The sequence below is a fragment of the Mastomys coucha genome, unplaced genomic scaffold (assembly GCF_008632895.1).
Source record: "Mastomys coucha isolate ucsf_1 unplaced genomic scaffold, UCSF_Mcou_1 pScaffold7, whole genome shotgun sequence".
In the NCBI taxonomy this organism is placed as follows: domain Eukaryota; kingdom Metazoa; phylum Chordata; class Mammalia; order Rodentia; family Muridae; genus Mastomys; species Mastomys coucha.
Genome location: NW_022196913.1, coordinates 48407294 through 48434007, shown reverse-complemented (window position 1 = coordinate 48434007; position 26714 = coordinate 48407294). Strand labels below are relative to the sequence as shown.

The 26714-nt window shown below is 44.8% G+C and overlaps 1 protein-coding gene across 2 annotated transcripts; it reads right to left on the bottom strand.

Annotated features, from left to right (window-relative positions):
- Positions 1 to 3150: 3150 nt before the first annotated feature.
- On the bottom strand, positions 3151 to 23616 carry Cd83 (CD83 molecule). 2 transcript variants are annotated; one of them, XM_031358988.1, is made up of 5 exons: positions 23235 to 23605; positions 23019 to 23140; positions 8544 to 8742; positions 6539 to 6645; positions 3151 to 4722 (listed from the first exon to the last, which is right to left on the bottom strand). In XM_031358988.1, exons 1-5 carry the CDS (start codon positions 23269 to 23271, stop codon positions 4594 to 4596), a joined length of 594 nt encoding a protein of 197 aa, XP_031214848.1. In that variant the 5' UTR covers positions 23272 to 23605; the 3' UTR covers positions 3151 to 4593. The 2 variants fall into 2 exon arrangements, with proteins under 2 accessions (XP_031214848.1, XP_031214849.1); XM_031358989.1 differs by lacking the exon at positions 3151 to 4722 and having other exon boundaries at positions 6559 to 6645; positions 8551 to 8742; positions 23235 to 23616.
- Positions 23617 to 26714: the final 3098 nt, after the last annotated feature.

Genomic DNA, 26714 nt, shown 5'->3' with positions numbered 1-26714 from the left:
ACTAAAGCCAGCTTGAAGCATGTCATTAACGGCAGGCTTGTCTGCTCCAAGAACAGCTGGGAAACATGGAGACGTCTTCTGTGACCTTAGATGGACAAGCTCTGCTTGCTCTGTGGAAGTAAGATGGAAGGGATTGACTATTTTCAAAATCTGATATGTTTTAAAAGGGAAAGGAAGGATTAGCTTAAAACACAAGAGACAGACAGACAGACACAACACACACAGGCACAACACCTAGATATCATACTGACACTCAAAACTTAGGCCAGTAAGATGCCTCAATGGATAAAGGCACTTGCCACCAAGACTTACAACATAAGTTCAATCCCTAGGATCCATATGATGGAGGGAGAAAACAAACTTCTGCGACTGACCTCTGACCTCCACACATAGGCCAATGCATTCTCAAGAAAACAAACATAATAAATAAATCAACAAACAAACCTGAAGACTACGAATTGAAGACTCTTTCAATGTGGGCAAGCCAATTGGTCTCCATGTCTCTTATCTCTCCCACTGAGTCTGTGTTGCTCTGGGCCTCTAGCCTGCCATGCGGTTTTGATGCCACACATCTCCTCCAGCTCTTTTGTTTGGTCCTTCACATTGTCTTCCTGGCTATTATTATCCCCAGATGACCTACAGCCAACTGTGGCTCCACAATGCTGGATCCACCAATACTGTGCCACAGCTCCAACCATCTTAGATAGTGTGTTTGCCATTCACCTCTGCTTGTTCCTCACTTCATCTGGGATGAGGAGACCCTTTGCCTCCACCGTCAGTCCAAGCCTACTTTCATAAAGACATGTGTCTTTATGTTTCCTCTAGTAGCAGGAACAGAGCGTCTGCCTCTCTGAAAAATTGAGGACTGCCTGAGAGACCAAGGATTGCTAGTGCAAATAATGCCAGCCAATCAGGAACTGCTGTTTAGAAGAGATGCTTTCTTGGGACCAATGAAGGCATGGGTGGAGAGTATTAAAGGAGCTTGAAGCAGTGCTCAGATGAACTTGCTGCAGCGTTTTCCATCTGCTCCCAGAGTCTGTGCCTTTGACTCTGCACCAACTCATCCCCAACCCCCAAGGACAAGTAGGGTTGGACAGAGAACTGTCCAGGGCACAGACAATACTCTCTGTCCTTCCCCATCGTTATTCAACATCTTGCTCGGCTTTGAAGTCCGAGTTTAAGTGGAGTTAGTCTGAGCAGCCTTCTGAGCTGGTTGATCTTCATCGCTCCTGGGCTCTATTTGGTATCACTTAGAACAGGCTTTTCTTATTTCCTCTCCGTGGCTCTGTGAGGGAAGTTTAACTGAGGAGAGGGGAAGACTCCCTGAAGATAGGCTGTAGCATCCCAACAACTGCGGTACTTATCTGAACAAAAGAGGAGAAGGAGAGCCAGGATGTATGTATGTGCACCGCAGGCATGTAGTGCCCATGGGGGACACAAGGGGGCAACTGAGTTCCTGGAACAGGAGTTGGGTCTGGGAGCAGAACCCGGGTCCTCTGCAACCACAGCAAGTGGCCCTAACCACTGAGCCATTTCTCCATCCCCTCCTGTGTGCTATTTTTACAAAGGAAACACAAACTATTATTAATTACCTAATCAATACAACCAAACAAAGCTGCCAAGGAGAGAACAGCTCAGGGTCCTGAGACTCCAGACAGTGCTGTCAGGTAACTATGGTCTCACTCTACTGCTTGTGTGCCTGGGGCCATAACCCTGGCAGAGTAGTTGGCACTGGTTGGCTTCCAGGCCCTGCTGTGATGAGACCTGCTAAATATTACTAGGAATACAAAACAACAACAACAACAACAACAACAACAAATCAGAAAACTTCAGACTTAGACCATGCAGCTGATATGTATGTCTGTGTTCGTGTCCTGGGACATTCCACAGCAAAATTGGTATAACTGTAGATCTAATCGCATGGACAAGGGAAACTGTAAGAACAAAGCTTTCCCCAGTGGTGAAGACAATAAATTCAGTTCATGGTCCTTTGAAATAGTAGATAAGATGCAACTGGAGTACCAGAAGCCAATAAATTCTCCTTAATCTCTCTCTCTCTCTCTCTCTCTCTCTCTCTCTCTCTCTCTCTCTCTCTCTCTCTCCTTCTCTCTCTCCCTCTCATAACACACACACACACACACAGAGAGACAGATAGACAGACAGACAGACACAGACACATATTTTTCAACACTAAATAGTAAACTTGAAACATGGAGTCAACCTGCTATTAAGTTTTAATAATGTATTTAGTAAATTCTATCTAAAGTGACAAGAACAGCTCCCTCCCTCGTCTCTCTCATGGTATAGCTCTTAGGCCTATAGAGAGTTTCATTGTGTATTCTCCGAAGGCAACATGCAACACCTACGGAGTCAATTTATTCCTTTTAGTGAAACAAGCTTTCCAAAAATGTGTGAGCCCTGGCATCTCTCCTGTTCCCTTTCCTTCTTTCTTGGTCTCCTGGTCTCTGAACATTGCTAGACACTTAGCCCTTCTGTGGACTCTCTCAATCTTCTGAACATATCTATTAAACCAATAACTGTTCTTACACTAAATCTCTAGACTGGCGGGGCACAACTTCAAATGGATCAGACATCTGAGTTCCTCAAAAGAAGACTAAGCTGCCCAGGTACATTCATTTGTAGAGCATTTGACAATGGGCTGAGTCCAATCAAAGTGGTTCTGTAGCTTTTACAGACACTAGTATATTTATCTTCACAAGGACACCTCACCCATGAGTCTTTTATAACACCACAGACACTTGTCTAGATCTTTCATAACAGCTTAGAGGTTAGGGGTCTATTTGAAAACCTCCAGTAAAACTCCATGAATCCCAAGGCCAGGGGCCCCAACTCCACACATCATTTAAAGGCAGAACCTCCCTTTTGGTACCTGCCTCCGTGATCACCTAGGTGGACAAGCTGACCATTACCACCTGGTAGGGATGCAGCTCCAGAAAGAAGGAGTGTCATGTCACAGAAGTCTGCCACCCATGTGTCCATGCCCCCACCCGCCCCTGTCCCAGCCCTAGACTCAGGGAAGCAGCCAGTCATTTACCACTACCATTTCTGCATTCTTACTTTCTACTCAGCATCCAAATACTCATTCTAAAGTCGGAACCATTTTAAAGATAGAAAAGAAGAACACCACTCTTGACATGCATACTTTTAATAGATGAAAGTGGTGGCTGAGAGATAAGCCCACCAGATCTCCTCAGCACCCCTTTCACTCTCATAGTGTGGGTGATGGACACACCATTAGTGGGACAAAATCTCTTTGGGAAACAAAGGAGGAAGTGGCTAAGTTCATTGAAGAAATGCAATAATGTTATATCAGTGCAACATCTGAGAACTTCCTCCTGTCATGGTGCAATAGCTCCCATAGGTCCATATCTTCAGGTGAGCTTGTGATTAGTCCTTTAAGAGCAAAACACTGAGCCAGTCTCCATGTTTCTCAGGAGGAGTTCACACAGAAGGCCATGCTCATGTCCTTTATGTGGCCTCCTTTGTTTGGATTGATGGGAAAGCTGAGATATGACAGGCATTCGCCCAGCTCCAGAACTCTAGGATATCAACAAGGTAACAGCAGTAGAGTTGCCAGTATATCCATTACTTTCAGCTTTCCCCAAGCATCTTCACATCCATCGTAGTCAACCCAGACTAAACTACCTGGTTTCCAAGCTAAAGAGTGAAAGCCACAAGTGACTCGTCCAGGATCATACAGACAGTCTTGTGGCTAGACTTCTAGTTGCTCAGTCCATGGTCTGACCTTCCCAGCAGGGCACTGTACAGGACTTCTAGCTTGCTGTCCCTATTCTGAGGGACATTCTCCATATTCACTCAGGCTGCTTGTCAGCTAGCAATGCTATGTAACTAGACATTCATATTTTTAAAAAGAAAAGAAACACACTTCTTTGAAAAACATGAAAATTCTTCTTTGACCAGTACATGAAGATTAAAAAAATAAATGTGGCATCCCTCTGTATTGCCGCTTTATGGATGTCTTTTCCAGATGAAAAGGCCCTGCTGAGAAACAGTTCACTGACCTCTCATTTCTATGTACACATAATATTCCTTACTAATAGCAGGACCTTCGCACTGGGAAATTATTTGCTAAATATTTCCCACTGGCTCACAGCTTGGCCTGTCAATTTCTGCCAGATGTGAGACATCTGGGCTGGTGCAATGAAACAGGACAAATTCAAAGAGATGTATCCCAGATGTAGAAGAGGACAGCTGTCCTCAGGAGTCTGTCACAGGGCCAGCTCAGAATGTTCATATTTCCCATGACCCTGCTCCACCTGCATCTCACCATAGCTTTTATATGACTGAAAAGCATTCACGAGGTTGACCAGTTAGCTGCATGAAACATTAAGCTGACAGCCACAGAGAAGCAGTGATATTCCATGCTTCATGATCATATGATGGTGCTCAAGATCCTGTGGCAGGGCGTAGTGTGGAACCCACTGTCAGGTGAAGGACTTCAAAGAAAGGTTGCCATCTGAGAGTGGGGCTCATTCTTCTCTTGTCCAGGTGGCATTCAGGCACATTGATCTGATGTGCCCTTGGCTTTGTAAAAAACAATGGAGACCCTACTCATACCGTTTCTGTCTTGGGAAGGGTCACTGGCCCCAAATGTTTGCTTGGGGAGGTGACTGGAAGAAAAGCTTGTTCTGTGCCAGGTTTAGAAATATCTGGAAAAATACTCTGTAGTCGTGCAAACTTCTGTAAAAGAGGGAAAAGAAAAGATGTTGAGAAACTAGTCATTGGGAAAATCTGGTGGTTGTCATCCCTCCCCTAGAGCTGGCTGGATACTTCACTGTGGATACTCACCATCCCTCATTTTTTATAAGCTATATGTGCCACCTCCCTAATGTTTCCAAATCTCATCAGGACACTCACTGATTCAACACTTCAGTGATCTCTGTCTCCTACTGTCACAGACCAGCATGGAAAGCCAGTGCCTATGGAAGCATACATCTGCCAACAAGACACTAATGGCAGCCATCCTAATGCATTTGTCTGACCATCCTAGTTGCCTTCTTTTTTCTTTTTTAAGAGTTATTTACTTATTATATAGTGTTCTGGCTGTATATATGCCTGCAAACCAGAAGAGGGCACCAGATCTTATTATAGATGGTTGTGAGCCACCATGTGGTTGCTGGGAATTGAACTTAGGACCTCTGGAAGAGCAGTCAGTGTTCTCAACCACTCTCCAGCCCCTTCACCCCCAAGTTACCTTTGTATGAACAAATAAGCCTGCCAACCAAATAGCAAGGTCTGGTAGGTTGGGCATATAACAACTATTTCTGTCCCATGCAGTGGTGGGCAGAATGCTCATACACAGCAAGTACTCTTGGGAGTCTTTGGTTGTATTTTATATATTACCTTTTTATTTTAGAAATATTTTAAGCACAGCCTCTACTTTATTTAAAGCACATTTATGAAAGGCTTTATCTTTAATGAATGGCACCACCAAAAATACACTCACCTTAAGAATCTTTTTCAGATTAATTGATGTAATCATTCTTTAAGAAACTCATAACATCTAAAAAAATCTTAGTCTACTATTCAGCAGTTCATTTCAAAGTCATGAGTATTGCAAAAATACTCTTTTACACCCCTGCCTGATTATGAAATACCAGTATTTCATTTTGTTCTAAAATTTTTTAAATAAACTGGTGAGTTAAATTTATATTCACATAATAATTTTATATAGTTACAGGATATGATGTGATGCTTGTTGATTGATTTTAAAATAGAAACCAGACACATGGTTTATACAGTAAGAGAGACAACTGAATACAAGGATATGGTAGGTGACAAAGGCCAGCCCTGGGTGGCTTCAGGATGAGTCTATCCTGGTCCCTGTGTAGCCAACCCTTCTGGTGGCCCTGAGACATATGGGGATGATTGTTTTCAGTTGGTCAGTCTCAGATGGCCCTGTTCCCTGAGGGCCATGGTCAGTCCAGGTGAATAGACAAGCAATAATGGGATTAAGAGTGTCCAACTGAAGCCTGTGACAACAGCTAAAGAACATGTCAAGAGTACTCAAGTACTGTTAGCTACCCTCTTCTCCAGGGGACTTTCTGGGTGTCCCAGTGCTTGCTCTTCTTAGAGTCAAATCTTAAAGAGGATGGGAACTGCAAAAATATAATTAGAGCCACTGAGAGAAAACAGGCCCAGGGCAGCATGATCAAAGGGACAGCAAAACCTCATCCCCAAGGTGGTGAATAGTGACACTGGGACCACAAGTCCTTCAGGTCTTCGTGGGGCTCCTCAGACTTTGCTACACAACCTGACCTGCCTAACCTCACAGGCTTTAGACTATGTTCCACAAGGCTCTCTAAACCAGAACCAAGTTGGGAGACCCTCCCTGTGTTTCCCAGTGTGCAGGCCTCAAAAGCCCAGCCAGCCTTCAGAGGGCCTCTCACCCTCTCTCCATACCATTCAATGATCCACACTGTCCACAAACCCTACAGGAACCAGCGGGACTCCGGGGACCATGACACAGCAATAGATGTTTTGACCAGACACTTACACAGGTAAAAATGATGAGTGTCAGGTAGAAAACGACCAGAGAGAAGAGCAACACAGCCTCAGCCCTGTACTTCCTGAAAGTTGACTCTGTAGCTTCCTTGGGGCATCCTTAAAAAAAGAAAAGGAACCCATGAATACATTCAAAGACATTTCCACACCGCTCTGTTCCTGCTTCCTCTGCTCCTAATGTGGCCATCCCTACCCCCAAATCTGTCAATCAGTAAAGACCAGTCATGGTGGCAGTGACAGCAATCTTGAGAGCTTGCTGTCACATTGCACTGGCCGTCTGCCACAAGATGCATGGGATGCTTGCTGAGCCTCCAGGGCCATTAGCTCCCTTTACTTCTTGTGGCAAGTTGAACTCTTAGGTGAATGACCTCAAATTAAGGCACTCTCACTAGAAAATGAGGCTGGGGATCTGCCTGTTCTTCTCCAAGAAATCCAACTAGAGTTCTGTTTTATTTGTCTTCTTGAGACTGGGTATCATGTAGCCCAAGTTGACCTTGAACTCACCATGTTAACAGAGATGACTCTGAACTTCTTGATCTTGCTACCTCTCTACCTTCTAAGCTCTTAGATTATAGGCATGGACTACCATTCCTGGATTTTATTGGTACTTCAAATTGAACCCAGAGTCTCCCACACACTAGGTGAGCATTCTAACCATTGCCAGCCAGTTAACTGCAGTTCTTAGAGAAGGCCAGCAAGTTGGGCTGGCAGGACCAGCTCCCTCGGGATTTCTGAAACTCTGGCTGTGGCATTAAAGGGGGCAGGAGGGAGGCCCCAGCCAGGAGCAGCCTGGGAGGAAGGCCTTTGTCCCATCCAGGCACTAGCTGATGTTTGGCTCATGCTACGATGAGATTGCCAATGGGTTTGGCTCACAGCCTGGGCAGGGCCAGGCAGCAGGCAGACGATTCCAAGAAATTGTTCCCTTGAGTCTTATGGATTTGCGATTGGATTCAAAACTGCAATGCAGAGGGTCTAGGACTAGATTCTCACTAAGGTCTATAACTCAACGGAAAAGGTTAAGAGACAATAGCTTAGAGATCACTGACACTGACGGAGTGTCCTGTCTACCTCAGGCACTGTACTTAATATCCTAATGTGATATCTCATTAAGCTTAACCACAGACTTAAAATACAGATGTCACTGCCCCCATTTAAGAGATGGGGCTTATACTAAAACAGTTACATAGCCAGCTACACGCTAGTGCATGTCACTTAACATTTGAGCCAGATCTAAACAATGCATTGCAGACTGACCCTTAACTTGGAGTCAATACTATGTTGGAAGAGAAAATGGAAGGCAACCAACTGTGCTCTGTTCATATCTTCATGGTCCCTCATAATTCTCTCTCTCTCTCTCTCTCTCTCTCTCTCTCTCTCTCTCTCGGTGAGCTATTGTCATTTCTTATCCACTTGGGTTGAGGATCTACTGTGCATTGAAGAAAGCACAGAAGGGAGAAATGCTTGCTCTCTAGGGAAGATGGGTATTCAGCTAAGCTATACATTGCATGACAAGTGTATAACGTGTCACCAGGACAAGCAAACCAGGATAGGGGGCTGGAGATTGGAAAGAGTGTAAGGTGTGTGTGTGTGTGTGTGTGTGTGTGTGTGTGTGTGTGCAGCAGCAGCAGTGAGAAAAGTGCAAACCCTGGCTGGCCCTTTAAAAAGCAGTCATGCTCTTGTGAGCTGAAGTTTATTGTATTAGTTCTAATAGCTTTCAGCTACATGGCATGAGGAGAATGGAACTGTTGTGCAAAGCCAGAACCTTACAGACAATATGTTTGTCATTGCTGGCCTTAGTTCCTAGCAAACGCTGGGCAAAATTCAGTGCATAGATTAAGCCACGTAAAGGAAAAGCTATGATGTTCTTCAGAGGAGCTCACTTCCAGCCACAGATGTCGTCCTAAGCTTCAAGGTCTGATTCTGGAGGAGGAGAGATTTTGGGGCCCGCACAAAGCATAGCCCTGTCTGTGAGAAGAAAGGAAATGAGGTGAGCTTACCTGTCACCTTCAGAACCACTGTGCCACTGAAGTTGCGCTGCCCTCCGAGCTCCTGCAGGGCACACCTATAGGTGCCAGAGCTGCAGACTGTAGTGTTTTGGATTGTCAAGGAGTAAGACCTTCTCCTAGGGGCCTCGAAGGAGCTGTTTTGGTTGCTCTCGGGGAGTTCCAACCTCTCGGTGCTGCCGCTCTCTGAGACCTGTGAAGAGGCAGCAAGGAGTTACTTACTGACAGCCTGGCATGAGGGCTTTACACTTGTTTTCACAAAACCATCAAAACATGTATGTTTTCAAAGTGAGACAGGGTGCTTTCCCCACCCCCGTATATGTGAATTCCAGGGGAGAAGAAGAGAATCTACAAAAACTCTGAGGCTGTGTTTGCTTTGAAACAAGATAAGACTGCATGTTGTGATTGTAGCACCAGGAACCAACACAGCCCCCACCCTGCAGGGGTGAGAGAGACACTGGCTGGGAGCAGGGAGTGGGGTGAGGTGGGAGGAGGAGGCGGGGAGGGGGAGGGAGTGGGCACCATGCGCATCACTCTGGGTTGGATTTTGCACTTTTAAACATTCTTTTGTTTTTTTCAGATGCTAGGTCACCTACTAGCTGGTTTTTAATTTTGGATACTGGCCTTTTTCTTGGAAAACTTCCTAAATCTATTTTTAAAAACCCAGAACAACAACAACAACAAACCCAAAACCATTGCCACCCAACTCAAACTCAACTAAACTCAAGGTACAACTGAATAATGGCCCCTGTTGGCAAACACCTTTGATATTCAAGGTCATAAAGACTAGAGCCTGATGATGCTTTATCTCTCTTCTAAGAGAGGCAGGACGCTTGGGACAGTGGCATGAGGAGGTTTTATGTGTCAAAGCAAAGTACCCTATGGAAGGACAATGACAGACCTTCCTGACAGGCTAGATACCCAAGCTAGCCAAGCATCTAAATGGCTCTCTCTCTGAGCTCTCTTAGAGATTGAGTTGTGTGTCGCTTTCACTCTCTCCTTCTCAAAGATGTGACATACACCACATTCAACATCCACTTTCTTTCCCATCCATACCTTTGTGTGTATGTGTTTTCATATGCATACATGTATATGTTCATGTGTGTACAAATACACGTATATGCATGCGTGTGTGGAGAAGCCTTTGGACAACCTCAGATGCATTTCTCAGGTGTTTTAGTGGCAGGGTCTCTCTCTCTCTCTCTCTCTCTCTCTCTCTCTCTCTCTCTCTCTCTTTCTCTCTCTCTCTCTCTCTGGCCTGAACCTTTCCATGTACACTTTCCAGCGAGCCCCAGACCTGACTGCCACTCTGAGGTGGAGGTGACAACCATGTGCCACCACATCTGGCTTTTTTTTTACTGAGTTTTTGTGGCTTGGACTCAGGTCCTCAGGCTTGCAAGGCCTGATCATGTTTCTAACCTACATTTAGTAGCTGGCTCCTCTACCTAAATGGCTTTAGGCACATCCAGCCTTTGACCATATAGCATACTCTTGCCATTTACAAAATTTACATTCAAGAAATGTGCAATTAACAACAACAGCAACAACAAAAACCAAAATCACCACCATCAACAGGGAAAAAAAATCCCCCCAAAATGTCTCACAATATTTTAGATAAATTTACAACTTTGTGTTGAGCCACATTTATAGCTATTCAGAGCCACATGTGCCCTTTGGGCAACAGGTTGGACACACTTTAATTTCAAAGCTTCTAAAATAGATTTTCATTAATAGTAAAGCAGAACATTGCTCTCGGTGCTGGCAGGCAGTCAGCATCCCTAACAGCCTGGAACTGCCCTTCACTGCTTGGCTGGGGACCAGCAGGAAGCCTTGGGACAAGTGGCATCCCTCAGCTAGCCTTACTATTGTTACAGAACCCAGGAGTCACTGTAGGGAAAGGGACAGGTCACTGGACTTCTCTGTGTTGTAGTGAACAGTGAGTGGGGGACATGCTACAATACTTCAGCATTCAGAGGAGGGGACTCTGGCAGGGAACAGATAACCAAGGGGTTGGGGGTGATTCTGGGAGAAAATGCACAGGCCTGTGTGTGTATGCATAAGCACAAATACGTACACTCTGGGTCAGTTCTGTTTAACGTAGGAAGCCAAACTGTATAACAAGGTCACCCAGTTTTAATGCGAGCTTTCAGCGTGCTGACATTGCTGTATAGTGGGCTGCAGAGACATCTGCTGGCAGATTTATGCTCACTCCCAGAGCCAAGCTGGGGAAAAAACCGGCTCTTCTCAGACTGTCTCTGAACATGAGTCCCATTTCTTGACAGTCCTCCCCACTTTTTAAGGTCCCTCACTAAATAAACAAGAGCCTCTGGGAGGAAGCTAAAAGACGTGGGCTTTTGGAATTACAAAAATACAGCAACATCGGGGTTGAGGACTCAGTTCCACTGGCAAAGGCCTTGCTGTACAAGCGTGAGGACCTGAGTTCAATCCTTAGCACTGACAAAAAAGTAGCTTGGTGTGAAGGCGCATGCCTGTGACCCCCCACCCCCACCCCGTGCTGGTAGAGACAGGAGGATCCCAGAGGCTTGAATGCCAGTTTAGTTAAAGTAGGGGAGCTCCAGGCTTAATGAAAGGCACTGTGTCAAAAAATAAGGGGTGGAAAGATGATTGAATGACATCCAACAATGACTTCTGGCTTCTCCACTCATGTATACACATGCACACATGTACACACATGCATACATGTACATGCACACATGTACACACACGCACACATGTATGCACACACGCACACATGTATGGACACACATGTATGTAAACACATGCAACACATGTACACACATACACAGGAATGATGAAAGGAGGCAGCTGAAGAATCTTCAGAGAAGCCAAGATCATCCGACTGAGTCTAGAACATATAGAGCTGGCTCTTTGTGGCTTATAACTCCCCCCACTTGTGACTGTCCAGTGCCACACAAGACCAGTGTGAGCTGATTAACTTGCCGCAGTCTCTGCATAGCCATGACCAATGCTCCATCCATCTCTCTTTTTTTCTAAGTCATTCTTCAATAGCAAATTTGACTGCAATAGTCATTTAGAGATGACCTGCCTCTCCTCTCCTCCTGGGGAGCTTCTCATCTATCAAGAAGGCTCTCCCTCGGATCAGAAAAGCCCACAAGAAAGTCAAGATCAAAACCTCCAGTGCCTCCTGGAGCCTGGGCATAGGCGGTGATGTTGGGGGTTTTGTTTGGTTTTGTTTGTTTGTGTTTTCCTAAAGCTAACTGTTGGGACTTGAGAGGCAGGTTGATGCTGGAAAACAGTGCTGATTGACAGTGGCCTCCTATCTATCTGCAGAGGAGGTTCCCTTTGAAACAAAGCAGCCCCAACAGCAAGGAGTACAATTTGTGGTCAGGTTTCTATGGACTTTTGGAACAATTCTAGTGATTCCATTCCAGTTGTTTATGAGTGGCAACACAAAGGCCACTAATAGGTAAGGACAGATGGAAGAAATGAAGGGAGATACAGAACAAAGTTGTCACCATGATCTCCTGCCAACTTCTGCCTTGCTGAATCACCACTGCCAAATATCTCAGCTCTCACGGGTCTCCTCCAAAGGCCCTCCCTCTTCAGTGCCACTGAGAACCAGTGCCAGAGAGCTAGCAGAACCCAAGAATGCTTGCCAAATGAGTTGCCAGCACTCTGCTGGATACCTAACCACAGTGGTGTCCTGTCATATCTGTGGGACTCTGTTCAAGTCCCTAGGGGAGCGTCTAAAATCTCAGGTAGAGCTGAGCTCATCCTTGGAAAAGCACAATGCTTTTCTCTGGTCCATACCAACTCAGGACAGTTTAGTTTTCTGCTCACATTTTCCATACCCAAAATTAATACCTTTTCTATCTCACTGAAGCACTTGAGACATACTCTGACCATAGCTTTTACAGTACAGCAACAAAACTAGCAAGCATTTCTTTTTCTTTCTTCAAAACATTGGGATAAGAGATTCATTCTTACCATGGTCCTTAGCAATCTCAACAAGAGGAGCTTGGGTCTCTCTCTCTCTCTCTCTCTCTCTCTCTCTCTCTCTCTCTCTCTCTCTCTCTCTCTCTCTCTCTCTGTCAGAAAGCACTGTATAGTTTCTCATTGGTATATCCAAACTGCTGGCATCACTACTCTTGTGTGACAGGCCTGTTATTAAGTAAAGTATGGGATACTTGAACCCAAGCTACCTGATCCTGTATCTGACAACCACAAAGATGACATAGTAACTATGAGAAGGTAGCTTATCCTGTGCGGAACAAAAAGGTAACATACCTTTGTGTGAACAGAAGGGTAACTCCTACCCCAGATAAGACAAGCTGTGAGGTTTCTAGCATGCTTCTCAGAACAACAAACATGTAAAACTTGGAAATTGTTTATTTTGGAAATCTTTCATTTAAGATTTTTGGACAATGATTGGCCACAGGTTGGAAATAAGTTGAAAATAAGTGAAGTTGTGGCTAAGAGGGATGACCCTAGAACACAGTGCACCTGGAAACGTCCCACATGCCGCTCCTGGTTTCATGTTCAAGGTATATGCAATGTCAGTTGCTCTTGCTTTTGTCATCCTAAGATATAACTTTCCAAAAAGGGGAAAAAGGTAATCCATGACTCCACCTGAGACATACAGGTCCTCCCTACTAATGGAAACATCTCTGCTTACATCTCTGTTACATGCTCAAAACCAGAATGAAGCACTATGGGTACCAGGAAACCCTTATGCAAAACTTCAAATATTCTCAAAAGACCTGTGTCATCTTGCCATGTCAAGTGAAGCAGCTGTGGCTGAAGCAGCACCAGCAACTGGAGATGTCTCAGAGAGCGCGGAAAGGTAAGTGGCAGTAGGACCAGCCCCCTCTTTGCTTTGAGTTCATATGGGCATTTGGAGCTGGCTCAAAACCAACCACTGGCAAGAGCAGCGTTTTAAACATTCCAAGCCCAAAAGTGTTTCATTGCTTCTCTGAGAAAGCATTTTAGGAAATAGTAATTTATAACAAAGGAACCCTCCGATTCATTCACAGCCGAGCATAATTGACGGGAACTGTTTAATGCACTTTCCGAGATGCTAATATTGCCGTGCAGAATGGGAAAGCACAACATAATTTGGGCAAATTAATTTCTCAAAACGCTTGTTCCAATGCTGTTTTAAATATCCACACTCTGTGGATTAACTTTTATGCTGACAACTGAACTATTTATTTATTTATTTATTTATTTATTTTTGAATTGGAAAAAAATTGAGATCTCCTGTTTGCAGAAAGCCTAAGGACTTTGATTTGTCTCAAGGCCTCTAATTTGAATAAATGACTTAAATATCATATTCTCTCTCTGAGACAGAGACTTGACCTTAAGGAAACCACAAGACCTAAATTACAGTGAGCTTTCTCTTTAATTCTTGGAACATCAAACAAACAAGTGCTAATTTTAAGGGCATGTGAATTAAATGAATTTCTTAATGATGGACAAATTTGAATAAGTACAAACTAAATAAATAATGTGGGCTTGGAGCCCGTATTTCAACTAGGAACTATTGTGTAAATGTTTTTTTTCAAACAAATTTATGTAATTTATTCAAATATATTTATTCAAATTTATGACAACTAACCAGGCCTAGTAGGACAGCCTGAGATCCCAGCTAGTCAGAAGGCTGATACAAGAGGATTGCCGGGTCAAGGCCACCTTAGCCAGCTCAAAGAGAACGAACCTGAGGACAGTGAACAAAATGCTTGTGGAAACTTGTAGGTGTGAGCTCAGATACCCATCCCCCAAGTAAAAGGATGCTCGTACCCCCAGTACAGAGAATGAAGAGGCAAGTGATGCTCAGGGACTTACTGGCCAACAGGTCTAGCTGAAATGATCTCCCAAGTCAATAAAGAAGGTTTGTCACAAGAAAACAAGGGGTGGAGAGTGACCAGAATGAGGGAGCACACAGACACACAGACACACATACACACACATGCACACCATGTGAACTTCCTAGAAATGACCAAATTCAAGTGTTACAGCAACATTTCTAGTCCTATAGCAAACGGGCTTTGATTACAAGTCTGAGCACCTCAATCATTAGATCTGTTGAAACTGTGACTGACTCTCAGTGAAAAGTTTCTTTTGAGAAGAAAAAAACCACATAGAATTTAAGCATCTCACCTACCAGTTTGATAAATCATATGTGAAGAGGAGACCTCAAGTGTCTAAAAATGTCATTGCAGTAAGCTGACTTAGCCAAAGCCTATTGGAACGGCTCTTTGTTAATTGCATTCCTTGTGCACTAACATTCATGTACTTTGGTTTCGAACTCAATTAAAGTGCTAATATAATCCCCATTCATCATAAAAACAGCTCTTTATAATGTGCAAAATAGTTTGGCTCCGAGGTTGATGTCATAATGAGTATAAAATGTATGAGCATTAATGTCAGGTTTTTTTTCTGAGTGTAGTTTTATTAGAAAAATGATTTTCTACTTTGAAACATGCTAGGTCCAACAGACAGAGGCAGATTTATGGCTCTTAACAGGAGTTATGAGTATGGCAGAGGCAGCCTAATTAATTGCACTGTCTTTGGAGTGGGGAGGAGTAGGAGCCATCCCTAGCCCCATCCTACCACCATTTCTTCTGTTCATGGCCAGCTGGCTGAGCAGCTCAGGGTTAGTTTGTATCCAGGAATGACTCCGTCTTAGAGAAGTGGAGTCAAGATATATCTCATATTGCATACAACCCTAAGTATGGTACCATTCAGATGGAAAGCCCTAAAGGCATTATTATTTTTTTTTAAATACATAGCCAAGGGTTCATTCAGCATACTAAATAGCTCATTGCACACAGGAAGGATCCAGAATGTGCATTCTGAATAAATGAATGAATTCAAGAAATAATGGGAACGTGACAAGCAGCTTGGCTTTCAAATCAGAAAGCCTGAAGCTGAGTCTGAACTTCTGTATTAGCTAACTGGGTGATTTTCAGTCACGTACTTCATCTCTGTGCTTCGTACCCTTGTCTAGAAGGAATATATCATAAAAGTCACATGAGAAGCACATGAGGGCACTGTGGAATTGGGAGAGCTAGAGGAGGTGCTGCTGCTGCAGCTGCCTGGTTACTGCTCCATCTACAGATGGCTCTTCCAGCTCATCCTTCTTGGCTCCTTTCTGGTAAAATTACCCTGAAAGTCTCAATCCATTGCTCTAGGGAGAAATTTCGTGTGTGTGTGTGTGTGTGTGTGTGTGTGTGTGTGTGTGTGTTCATGTGGGTGCATGTGTTTATGAGAGTACATGTACAAGTACATGTGTGTGCGCATTCATGTGTCATGTGTGTGCATGTGTGTTCATATGAGTGCATATGTGCACTCATGTGAGTGTGTGTGTGTGTGTTCATGTGAGTTCATGTGTTGTATTTGCATTTGTGTGTTCATGTAGGTACACGCGCATGTGAAGACCAGAAGACAGACTCAGTTGCCCTTGCTCTTTAGGCACCATCCAATCTTATTTTCTGTTCATTTGCCTTTTTGGATAGAGTTTCTCACAGTCCTGGGGCTTTTCTTTGATTGGCTAGACTGGCTGGCCAGTAAGCTCCGGGGAGCTGCACCACCACACTTGACTTTTTTCTGGGAATCAGACTCCCTCCTTCTTCCACAGGAAGCACTTCACTGACTGAAACATCTCTCCAGACAGCTACAGAGAAATCTGTGAGCTGCCCACAAGGTCTCCAAAACACCACTGCATTCTGATTCTCTCAAGTACCATCATAATGAAGTAGAAACATGTTTCCAAGCTAGGACACGGACCTTTCATGGCTCACATCTACCATTCTGAGGTTGTCATCTCGTGGTAGGTGCCTACTGGACTCTGAGCTCGTGTCCTTCATAGAGGAGGCCTATTTGACTCTGCTCTAACATCCTGGGACCTCAGAGACTGGTTGTAATGGACATATGATACAACCATAGCCACTTAAGAATAGCCAGGTACTTGTCCTATTAGAGGAAAAACCTAATCAGAAAAAAATGATGTTTGGGAAAAAATACGCAAGTGTGTTTACCTGCTCCTATTTCACTGCCACAGGGTAGCTAGCAATAAAACCAATATAAAGGCTGGAAAAGATGATAAATGGAATGGCACCAAGCCCGGGGGATATTTACAAAGCTCTGAGGCCAGCTTTTTCTAAAGAAAAAGACCTATGTTGGCTTGTATATGATGGGAATGTGAAAAAATAAGAAACCTAATTCATTATGGATAAGTCAACATAGTTCACTTTCTTTAAGAGAGAATTACAACCCCTTGTAACAGAAAGTCTTAACTGATGGGGATATACAATGCACAGACCTCTACATAAGGGTGGCATACAGAACACTCTGTCCATGGGGCCCAGGCTTCTAGCTCAGTCCTACTTATGTGCCTCCTCTCCTCAGAGACAGGTACACTAGAAAGCCTGATCCAAGGTGACTGCAGACAGAGCCTGAGGTATCTAACATCTTCCTTTTCTAGGGTTCTTCTCCATCTGGACCTATAATCCTTACTAGCCACCAGCTCTTCTGGGCTCTATCCCAGAAGATTCTGCTTGTTTGGAGAACATCCAGGAGACTCAAGAATACTCCAAGAAATTGTCACGTGATGTTACTGCAGCCAGATCTTCTAAGTCAGTACTAGTTTCACCAGGCACACACAGGCATTTACCCAGAGCATCTCCATGCAAACAAACACATGAAACAAAGAGCCAACAATCCAAAAAGCATGCTTAAGTGTTTGAAGGAGTAGATCAGGGAGAGATCTTTGGTCCTTCTCTGGTTTGTACCTAAAAGTGTTGGTACAAAATTTAGGAAAACTGGCAAGAGCTCAGCCAGTCCAAGCACAAGCATAAGGATCTAAGTTACATCCCTAGTGCCTACGTTGATAACACGACAAACAGAAAAACTGGGTGAGGGTGCAGATGTCTGTAATCTCAGCCCTGTGAAAGATGGTACAGGAGGACCCCTGGGGCTTGCTGGCTCCAGGCTCAGTAAGAGACCCTGTCTAAAAATATAGGGTAAAGAGTATTTGAGGAAGACACCCAAGGTAAGTCTCTAGGCTCCAGACTCACACACACAGACAATCTTGTGTACACACACTCACACACATTTAGAATCATTGCAGAAGTAACCAGAAAGAGATTACAGAAGTGGCTTTAGACAGAGAAACCCTTTTTTGGGTAATGAATTTGATATCAGTTCTGTTTTGCATAAAATGCCTACATCACTGAGACCTTCTGCAAACTTCTCCTTTTTTCCATGCGGTGACAGAACCAAGAATAAACTAAGGGAACACAGTCCTCATGTGATTCAGATTTCCCCCTGTGTGCGTAGAAAGCATGTGACTTTTTTATGTTTGTGTTTCTCTTCAACTCTCAGCCACCCTATTCCTACCTCCAAAAGACATAAACAAGGCTACTGTTCAGCCATGGCCGAAATTTTAATGAGCCACTATTCCTCTCTGGGGTAGCCTCATCCTTCCTTGTCCACACAGACTGAAATGGTGATGGAGAAAACCCAAGTAAGTGGAAATGTGCCCTAGCCTTCCATGAGCTAACTTGAAGGGAATCTCAATGCAGTAAAAGAATACAGGCTCCCAAAGATTTGTCTTCCCGGGAGTGTTGCGTCCTTTCTATCAGTGTGAGAAATGTGCTCTTCTTAGATGTGCATGACATCATCTTCTGTGCTGAAACTCCTTCAGTGGCTCACTACTGCTGAGATTGCATGCCTTGGACTTGTTGACATTTGACACTGAAGTCCTTCACATTCTGTGCCTATCCTGTTTCCTAGCATCATCTCTAGGTTTACCTGCCAGATCATTTTCCTTTTAGATCACTAGTTACCTCGATGTACCAAAAGTGCTTTGTGGTACATTTCTGTGCTATTCTGGAAATATTTGCTTGGTCTCTGAGTGTGGATAAGGGCATGTGTACACACTCATGTGCTCCTGTGTGTGGACATCAGATGTCTTTTCTACCACCCTCAACCTTGGCTGTCAAGACATGGTGTCTCAAAGAACCTGAAGCTCACAGATTTGACTAGGTTGCTAGGCCAATGGACTTCAGGGATCTGCCTATCTCTGGCCACCTAGAACTTTGTCATTGATGCTGCTTTTTGACATGGATGCTGGGGTTCGAAAGTTAGGACCACATGCTTACACAGTGGTCACCTTACTGACTTAGTCATCTTCTCCATGTTGATTTTGGGATAGCTATCACCAGGTCCAGGATGTGGCACATATTGTGACATACAATAACATTATAAATATAAAGCATATCCAAGAACCTTATGTTTTTCATAGTTTGAGCTACAAATGAGTTCTCTAAGGGCAAGAAGGACATGTGCCAATCAGACAGTAGGAATGTGTGTGTGTGTGTGTGTGTGTGTGTTTGTGTGTGTGTGTGTGTATGGGTGTGTGTATGTTTAATTTTTCCAGATTTTCGGTCCTCCTCAATTCAATATGGAAATGTTTCCTTTTCTCCCAAAAAACAAGAATCAAGAAAACTCAACAAGTGGTGTCTGTTAGCTTGTGGGTAGGTCCCTGAGGGGATGGCATCAACTCTGACCCTTCAGGAGGTACACTGTTCTTTTCAGAGCCCCTCCCTTGGAGCTCAGCATCACCCACCACTGGTGGAGACAGGAAATACAGCTCCACTCAGTCAGAGTGACCAACACCCGGGGAGACAGCAGTAAAGGCCAAGTAACATTGGTGTGGTGACTAGACTTGAGCTGTCAGAGGGCCTCAGGGAAACCATTCACCTCATTTCCAACATTTCCTGCAGTTTGAGCATCAGCAATAGAACATTGCCCTGGGCCAGACCACCCTATGATCTACCCTAGCCAGGGATCTTCTTCCTCCTAAAGGCAAGTGTGACCCATTCTCTGAAATCACTGCCTTACTTCCCCTTTCTCCCTTCCCTGACAATCATCTAACTAGAAGCGTGTCTTGTGACACATGCCTGTTCCACCCCCGCAGTATCACCCAGAGGCCACATCAGATATCCCCTTTCACTTTGCCTCACTCTAGGTTGTCAGAGCTCCTAGTGTATCCAGGAAGGCACTATATCTACGGAGTAAATGTCTCCTCTTTCTGAGCAGAGAAGGACCCCAACCATGAGCAAAGTTGTCCATCTGGAGCTCTGTTTTCTCCTCAGACTTTCAGACCTTTGTGGAAGCAAGTGTAGACACGATGACACTCCATAAAGTGCATATACAGACCTTCATGCAAGGCCTTCTATTCAGCACATACATTACTAGGTTCTGTCCTCTGAAATCTCAGTGTAAACAAACACCATAGTCAACAGCAAAAGAACGCTAGATCAAAGCACATTTGCCTGTGTTCTCCAACTTCCTCCTCCCACAGAAGCTGCAATCTATCACAGCCTTAAAACTAAACTGAGTTATAGTCCCAATGGATATAACTTATTGATTTTCTATTTCTTCTCCATCATCCATTCTGCTTTGAAAGACAGGGAGAACGGGCAACTTCAGGGTTTCCTGTTAGGAAGCGCTGTGCTAGAGGGAAGTGGGATGATGCCAGCTGATTTTGGCTTTACCTTTGATCTTCACTGCTTGTCTCTACTGAATCCCCCCAGTCTCCCCATCACCACAGCTTAGAAACAAAGAATAAAATGGACACTGTTCCTGACTGACCATTGGTGTTTGCACAGACACTAACTGGACTCCAACTGCTTGGAGTTTTTGGTAAAAGGAAAATGCAGTTTTTAAGATACGGCTTGCACGGGTCCTTTCTTAACCATAAGCTCTCTGCACCAACTGGCTTGTGGCAGGATGTTCTATGGAACCCAAGGACTAAATGGTAAGTGGGATTTTAAGCCACATGTAACAATCACTGTGATAGGCAGAAGGCCTGCAAGATGTGAGCCACTATGGTAGGCGGCTAAACCTCACTCCAAGGGGCTCTGCTTGCACTGAGTCCACACACAAGCAGTATGTTTTACAGTACCAGGATAGAGAAGGGGAAGAAAGGCGAGAAGAGCCAGGCTAGGTTTAAACCTCCTACCTCACAGTTCTCCAGAACATTTAATAAGAAAACAATGAAAAAACAAAACAAACAAAAACACCAAGCTACTTCATCCACTGGCCTTATTTCTAGAACTCTCTATCAATTTTTTTTGTTGTTGTTACATAAGCCACCACAATGCAAATGAATCAATTAGTGGGCATAAAATAACAAATAGGATGATACTTGTCCAAAAGTCCCGAAGAAATAATACATATGAATATCAAAGAATTGTGTGAGTGGGCAGAGGTAGCTCCTCTAGCCTCCAGCCACCAAGCCCATGGACGGGGATGAAGGAGACAGACACCTTTTCTGTTTCTCATCAGAACTTCATTCACATTGAGCAAGCAACTCTACACCACTCTTTTCTTTTTAAGAAAGAATTGTTAAGAGACCTTCAGGCCAGACCTTGCAAGAACTGTGTCCAATAAACAAGCAAATACATTACAGAGCGACATCATCTGCTGACATCCAAGGAGAGGTCAAAGGCTAATTGCTATGATTTACTGAACCATTCCAAATGACCCTGTGCGAGATTTCATTTGACAACTATTTGAACTCACTTCTGAAATTCCATCGACTTGTCTCATGGGTACTTTTCATTACTCCCCAGGGGATACTAATGATGCTTGCTTGCTTTCTTTTATTTATTTATTTTTAAATTACAGTCTGGGAGGGATCACGGTTTTATGTTTTGCTCCCTCCTTGAGATGGCTAAATCCGCTGGCAGGCTGGCTTGGGGAAATTTTACTTTTCTTTACTCAAAGTAGTTAAAATAGAAAATCTAGATATCAAGGTAGTCTAACAATCCAAGATTTGAAATCTGAGAGCTTGATTCAAAGTCCACTCATTTCACTCCCCTGGGCTCTGGGCTTTCATCTGTAAAGGGGGAGCAAGTATAGTTCTGGCCTCTTAAGCCCACACAGTTCCGGAAGACAGAGGTAGATAATATATGTAAATATTTATTCCCACAGTCTGGCATATGGTGAGCACTCAAATATTGTTTTTACGATATTTTTAAAGGGCTATTGTTTTGCCTACTCAAACGATTTTTGGACTCCTGTTTACTGAGCTCACAGTGACGAAAGGAGAAGCAAGCAAGAGAGGGACACACACACACACACACACACACACACACACACACACACACACACGCACACTGTTCTCTAGTGTTCCATACAGCAGGGACCCGAGGTCTCCATGATGCCACCTCCTTCATAGCACCAGCTTAGATTCAGTAACAGGGTGGACACCGGTCCTGGGCAGAGTGCAGGATGCACTGGGCAGTTATTATCTTTGGGGAATTAACAATCCAGTTGGTGGAGTTGTTTGGGTTTTGCTTTCATGCTTAGTGCTTCAAACCTGGGACTTTTTGTATGCTAGGCAAGCCCTGTACCTCTGAACTCACCCTCCCTCCACCAGCCCAGACAAGTGGCTAACGTGGGTAAACATACTACGATATACACGTGCGTGTGTGTGTGTGTGTGTGTGTGTGTGTGTGTGTGTGTGTGTGTGCACGCGCGCGCACGCACACACACACACACACACATACTTCCTATTCTGCCTTGCATGTTTAAACACACACATGTGTGCAAGGTCTTATAACATCTTTCGTTGTGGGAAGAAGGCAGCCCTGTGTTTCATGAAAACCGAGACCAGAGAGGCTTCCTCCTCAGAGCCACCCCTGGGGATTTAATTCGTGTTGCCTTCAAATGGAGGTGGCCTCTCTCAGAACCTCGCTAAAAGCAGAGGTGCAAAGGCCGGCTCTATTAAATTACAGCAGCTGGGTTTTAAAATACCAGAGGAATTACAATTTTGAAGTCTGAGAGATCTCACTGAAAGGAAACCTTTCAAATATCTTGCCTCGTGTAACTCAATTTCCCACCACAGATGCGTTCTCTCCTTTTTGGGCCTCGGGTTCCAGCATATTTCTAAGGAAATCTTCATTCATGGCCAGACCCGACCCCTCAGAGGCTGCCAAGCAGAAGCAAGGTGGCGGACGAGCCAATAGCATGCCTTGGCTGAAAAGAGATGATCACTCCTAAGTACCTCTTGTGGCCAGCCTAAGCCACTTGAGACCCTCTTTGAGATGGTGTCATGGTCACAAAGCACAAGAAATCAGGAGTCTAGGGACGTGCTCCCTGTCCCATGCCCAAACCTAGGCCCAGGTTGCTTTCTCTGCAGCCCTCTGGCTGCACCCATAGGTGCCCTGTCACATGGATCCAATCCCTTGAAAACCTCTGGTGGGATCAACCACACCAAGCCGCTTTTGATCATGATTTGTAGGGGGACTAACATAAGGGAGCTGGGGCTACGGATGCAGATGAAGCAAGGTGGGAGAAAGTGGGGTACCAGAATGCTTACAGTGCCCAATCCGGGGGCCCTCCTGAGACCCAGTCTCTCTCGTGCCTGTTCTCACTGTCCCCGCAAGGGACCGCGCAAAGCCCAGTGGAGCTTACCTTGGCCCAGGACACTGCGTAGGAGAGCTGCGGGTCCCAGGGTGCTGTGCACGGCAAGTCGGCCGTCTCGGAGCAAGCTACCGTCACCTCCCGCATCGCTATCGCCGGCGCCAGGCTGCAGGCTGCAAGAGAGAGAGGGAGACACAGAGCGGTGTAAGCAAGGCCACCGAGGCGGGGTCGCGGGTTGCACTGGGCGACCGGGCTCGGGGGCCGTACCGCAGCCTAGAAGCAGGAGCTGGAGGCCTTGCGACATGGCTGGAACGCTGCGCCACTGTCCGGGCCGCCCCCCTGGGCGCGCGCCGCGCTCTTGTACCCGCGCTTGGGACTTCCCCACGCGCCGGCCCCGGGGACTCCCCAGCCGGAGGAGGCGGGTAGCCTGGTCCCCGCCCCGCGCGCGTCCCCAAGTCCGCGTCGTTGCTGCGGCTGGCCAGCGGCGACAAGCAGCTCCGCGGAACGGCCCGCACCCTGAGGCTTCGGAAGCCGCGATGGCACGCGCGAAACCAGCTAGATGACCCTCAAACCCATCGAGCGGGTCACGCAGATTCAGATAGGGTGGGCAGCTTCCTCTAAAGCCCAGGGCTGTGGCGACGTTGCTACTCTCCAGATTTTGTGATAGGGACAGACACCCTAGACTTCCTGAGAAGTGGCGAATGCCTGCAGTCCCTGGCTTGGTGCCTTCTTTCGGCCTTGTTTACCTTGTCTGAGCAAGGGAGATCTTTTTATATTAAAGCATTAATTACACACATGTTCACAAGGGAGATCTTTTTATATTAAAGCATTAATTACACACATGCTCATAAGTGTTTTAGAAAACAATGTCTAAAAGAATCTTGAGTCCATCTGCGTTGCATCCGTTCCCCAAGGCTCAGGCACCAAGGGGAAGACAGGGCACAAAGACCTTAAGTTCCAGAGGTCTGGAAGAACGGTGTCTTCTGGACATGACTCCTGAAGTCACAGGGGCAGTGATGATCTGCACAAGCCCAAGGTAGGCAAGCTTTCAGCATGGAGGGGGAAGGAACTCCCAAGATCCCACCCCTAACTGGGGAGCTATGGACAGTAGGTGGCTTCTGGAGGAGGGAGACCACCCTCCTCGCCACCCCAGGTCAATCACTCTCCAGTGGATGCCCACATCCAGAAGTATATGGATGTCTCAAATTAGATTAAAAAAAATAGATCAAAGCACCGCTAATTCACCCAGAATCAAACCCATTTAACATTTTGGTGAACTGACTTCTATGCCTGCGCATGCATTTTAATGTTGTACCCTTTGCACTATCTTCCTGTCTTGTGTTAGCTTCGTTTAAGTTTATGAGCAATTTCACAATACTAAAAATAGTTTCAGCAATTGCTTAGTGGCTGTGCCATATTCCACTGGGCCACAAGTTAGAACCTATTAGGTGGTGTTGGGCACTTGGATGAGTTTTGTACTTTATTATTTTTTCCTTCAGATATGAAGGCATTTTGTTTTTACCAAATCTATCCCCCACTCCCCAACTCCAACTCGTCCCAGGTCCCTCCTTCCATTTCCCTCCCAAGTTCGTGTTCTCTCTCAATCACTCATATATATTATGTATATACATATGTATATACACATATGCATATACACATGCACATATATGTGTATATATACATATGCATATATATATGCATCCATCATATATACATATGCATGTACATACACACATATATACATATATCATATATACATATACAACATATACATCATATATATACATATATATTATATACACAAATAGACAAACACAGACACACACACACACACATATATCCTACCAAATCCAATTGGTGCTGCCCACTGCATGTGAGGGCAGGTCTGTGCATTGTAGCATGGTATCCTCCTAGGGGTCGCACTTCTGAAGGAAGCATGTCCACTTATGCACAGGCATAAAGTAGGGAAGAGGTGATTCCCCCAAAAGTTTGCTTCGAAGGAACCGTTTGTCTTACTGGACATGCATCCCAAACCAGTTCAGGCAGGATCAGCCATCCCACTCTCCTATTAGACAGAAGTAGCTCATGACTGAACAGAATATAAGTTTGATGGACCTCAAGGGGAGATAAACTTACTGCAAAGCTCCAAAGCTTGATGTGGGGTCCTAGGCAGCCCACAGGATGTTTGGAGGTAGAAGTGTGCACAGTCATGTGGGGAAGGATCACCGGCTTCCAGGTGCAGTATTAGAAGAGGGCTGTGTGCAAAGCCCAAACCAAGGAAGAGTCAAGGCTGTTACACTATCCCCTCTGCTTGCCTGCCACGTTCCTGGGATTGAGCACACCAGTATACAATTCATTCCAAAGAATGAAACCTTTCTGATACTTTTGAGATCCTGTGTACCCTAGAACCCACATCTAGCTGTAACTCTATCTTTCTGATTCTTACCCATTAAACACAGAGGTACCAGGAATAGAGGGTGTTCCAGGCCTGCGGCTGTGCACCTGCCACACTCTCCGTGTTGCTTGCCTCGTCTCCTGATGTAGATGCAGACCGCTTGCCTCTAGACCCCTGGTTCTCAACCTGTGGGTCGCTACCCCCATCTGCTTACTTCCATCACCTGTATGTTGTGAAGCTGTCTCATGTCACCCTCTGGGACGACCCACCCCTAGCCTTTGAGCTTTAGTTAAAGCCATTTACTATAAATTCTGGGCTATCTTTCCAGATTAGGTGCATGCCAAATTCCTTCTCCAAGCTTAAGATTTTTGTTTCCTCTTTTTGACATCTTTTATGTACATGGGGGTTTTGAAAATGTTTTAATGTAGTCAATGGTATCAACTTGGTTTAGATTGGTGTTTGGTGTGGGGTTAGAGACATCTTTTCTTACTCTGAGATCTGGAAAGCATTTTCTTCCATTTTATTCTAACCCTTTAGAATACATACTTTTCTATATAGCTCTTGAATCCATTTTAACAACCCTTTGTGTGGCCTTCTAGTTGGTTGTTTCTTCACTGACAGTGGGACAGTGGTTCCTTCTAGGGCTGCTCCACTACTCCCACCCAACCCCCATTCTGTTTTTTTTCACTCAAGAGCTCATTAAGTAAACCATGTGGGCCTTGAACTCACAATCCTCCCAATTACTGGACCACCATACCATACCACAGCTCCAATGTCGTTTCTAAAAGCCCATTTTCCTTCACTGATTTGAAATGATGTCTCTGCTCCACGCAAATTTTCATAAATGAGTGAGCCTGCTTCTGGGGGTCTTCTCTGTTTCTCCCTGGGCTGATCCCACATCTCCTCCTGACTGTAGACAGTACAGGAGCTGAGCCCTGGGTACCGAGCATCTTCTCCAAGGCTGCCCCAGGACTACTGGTTCCTTGAACTAATGCAGATTGCAACCAACCCCAAATACTAAGACAATCTAGCATACACTTTTAATAAGAAAATACTCAGACTATACACTGCATACAATTAATAAATTTAGAATTAAGATCCACAAATCTGCCAATATTGTGTATCTCTCCATTTATTGAACTCTTCAAGAATGGTTTAAGCTTCACACAAAGGCTTTTCTAAGGAATCTTCAGATAAATGTATTCCAAGGCACCTTGACAGCGTGGGTGGTTATTCTTTTTTATTTATTTATTTATTTATTTATTTATTTATTTTTATTTTTTAAATTTTCTTTATTTACATGTAAATTTCTCCATTCCCAGTTTCCCCTCCAAAAACCAAAGAAACAAACA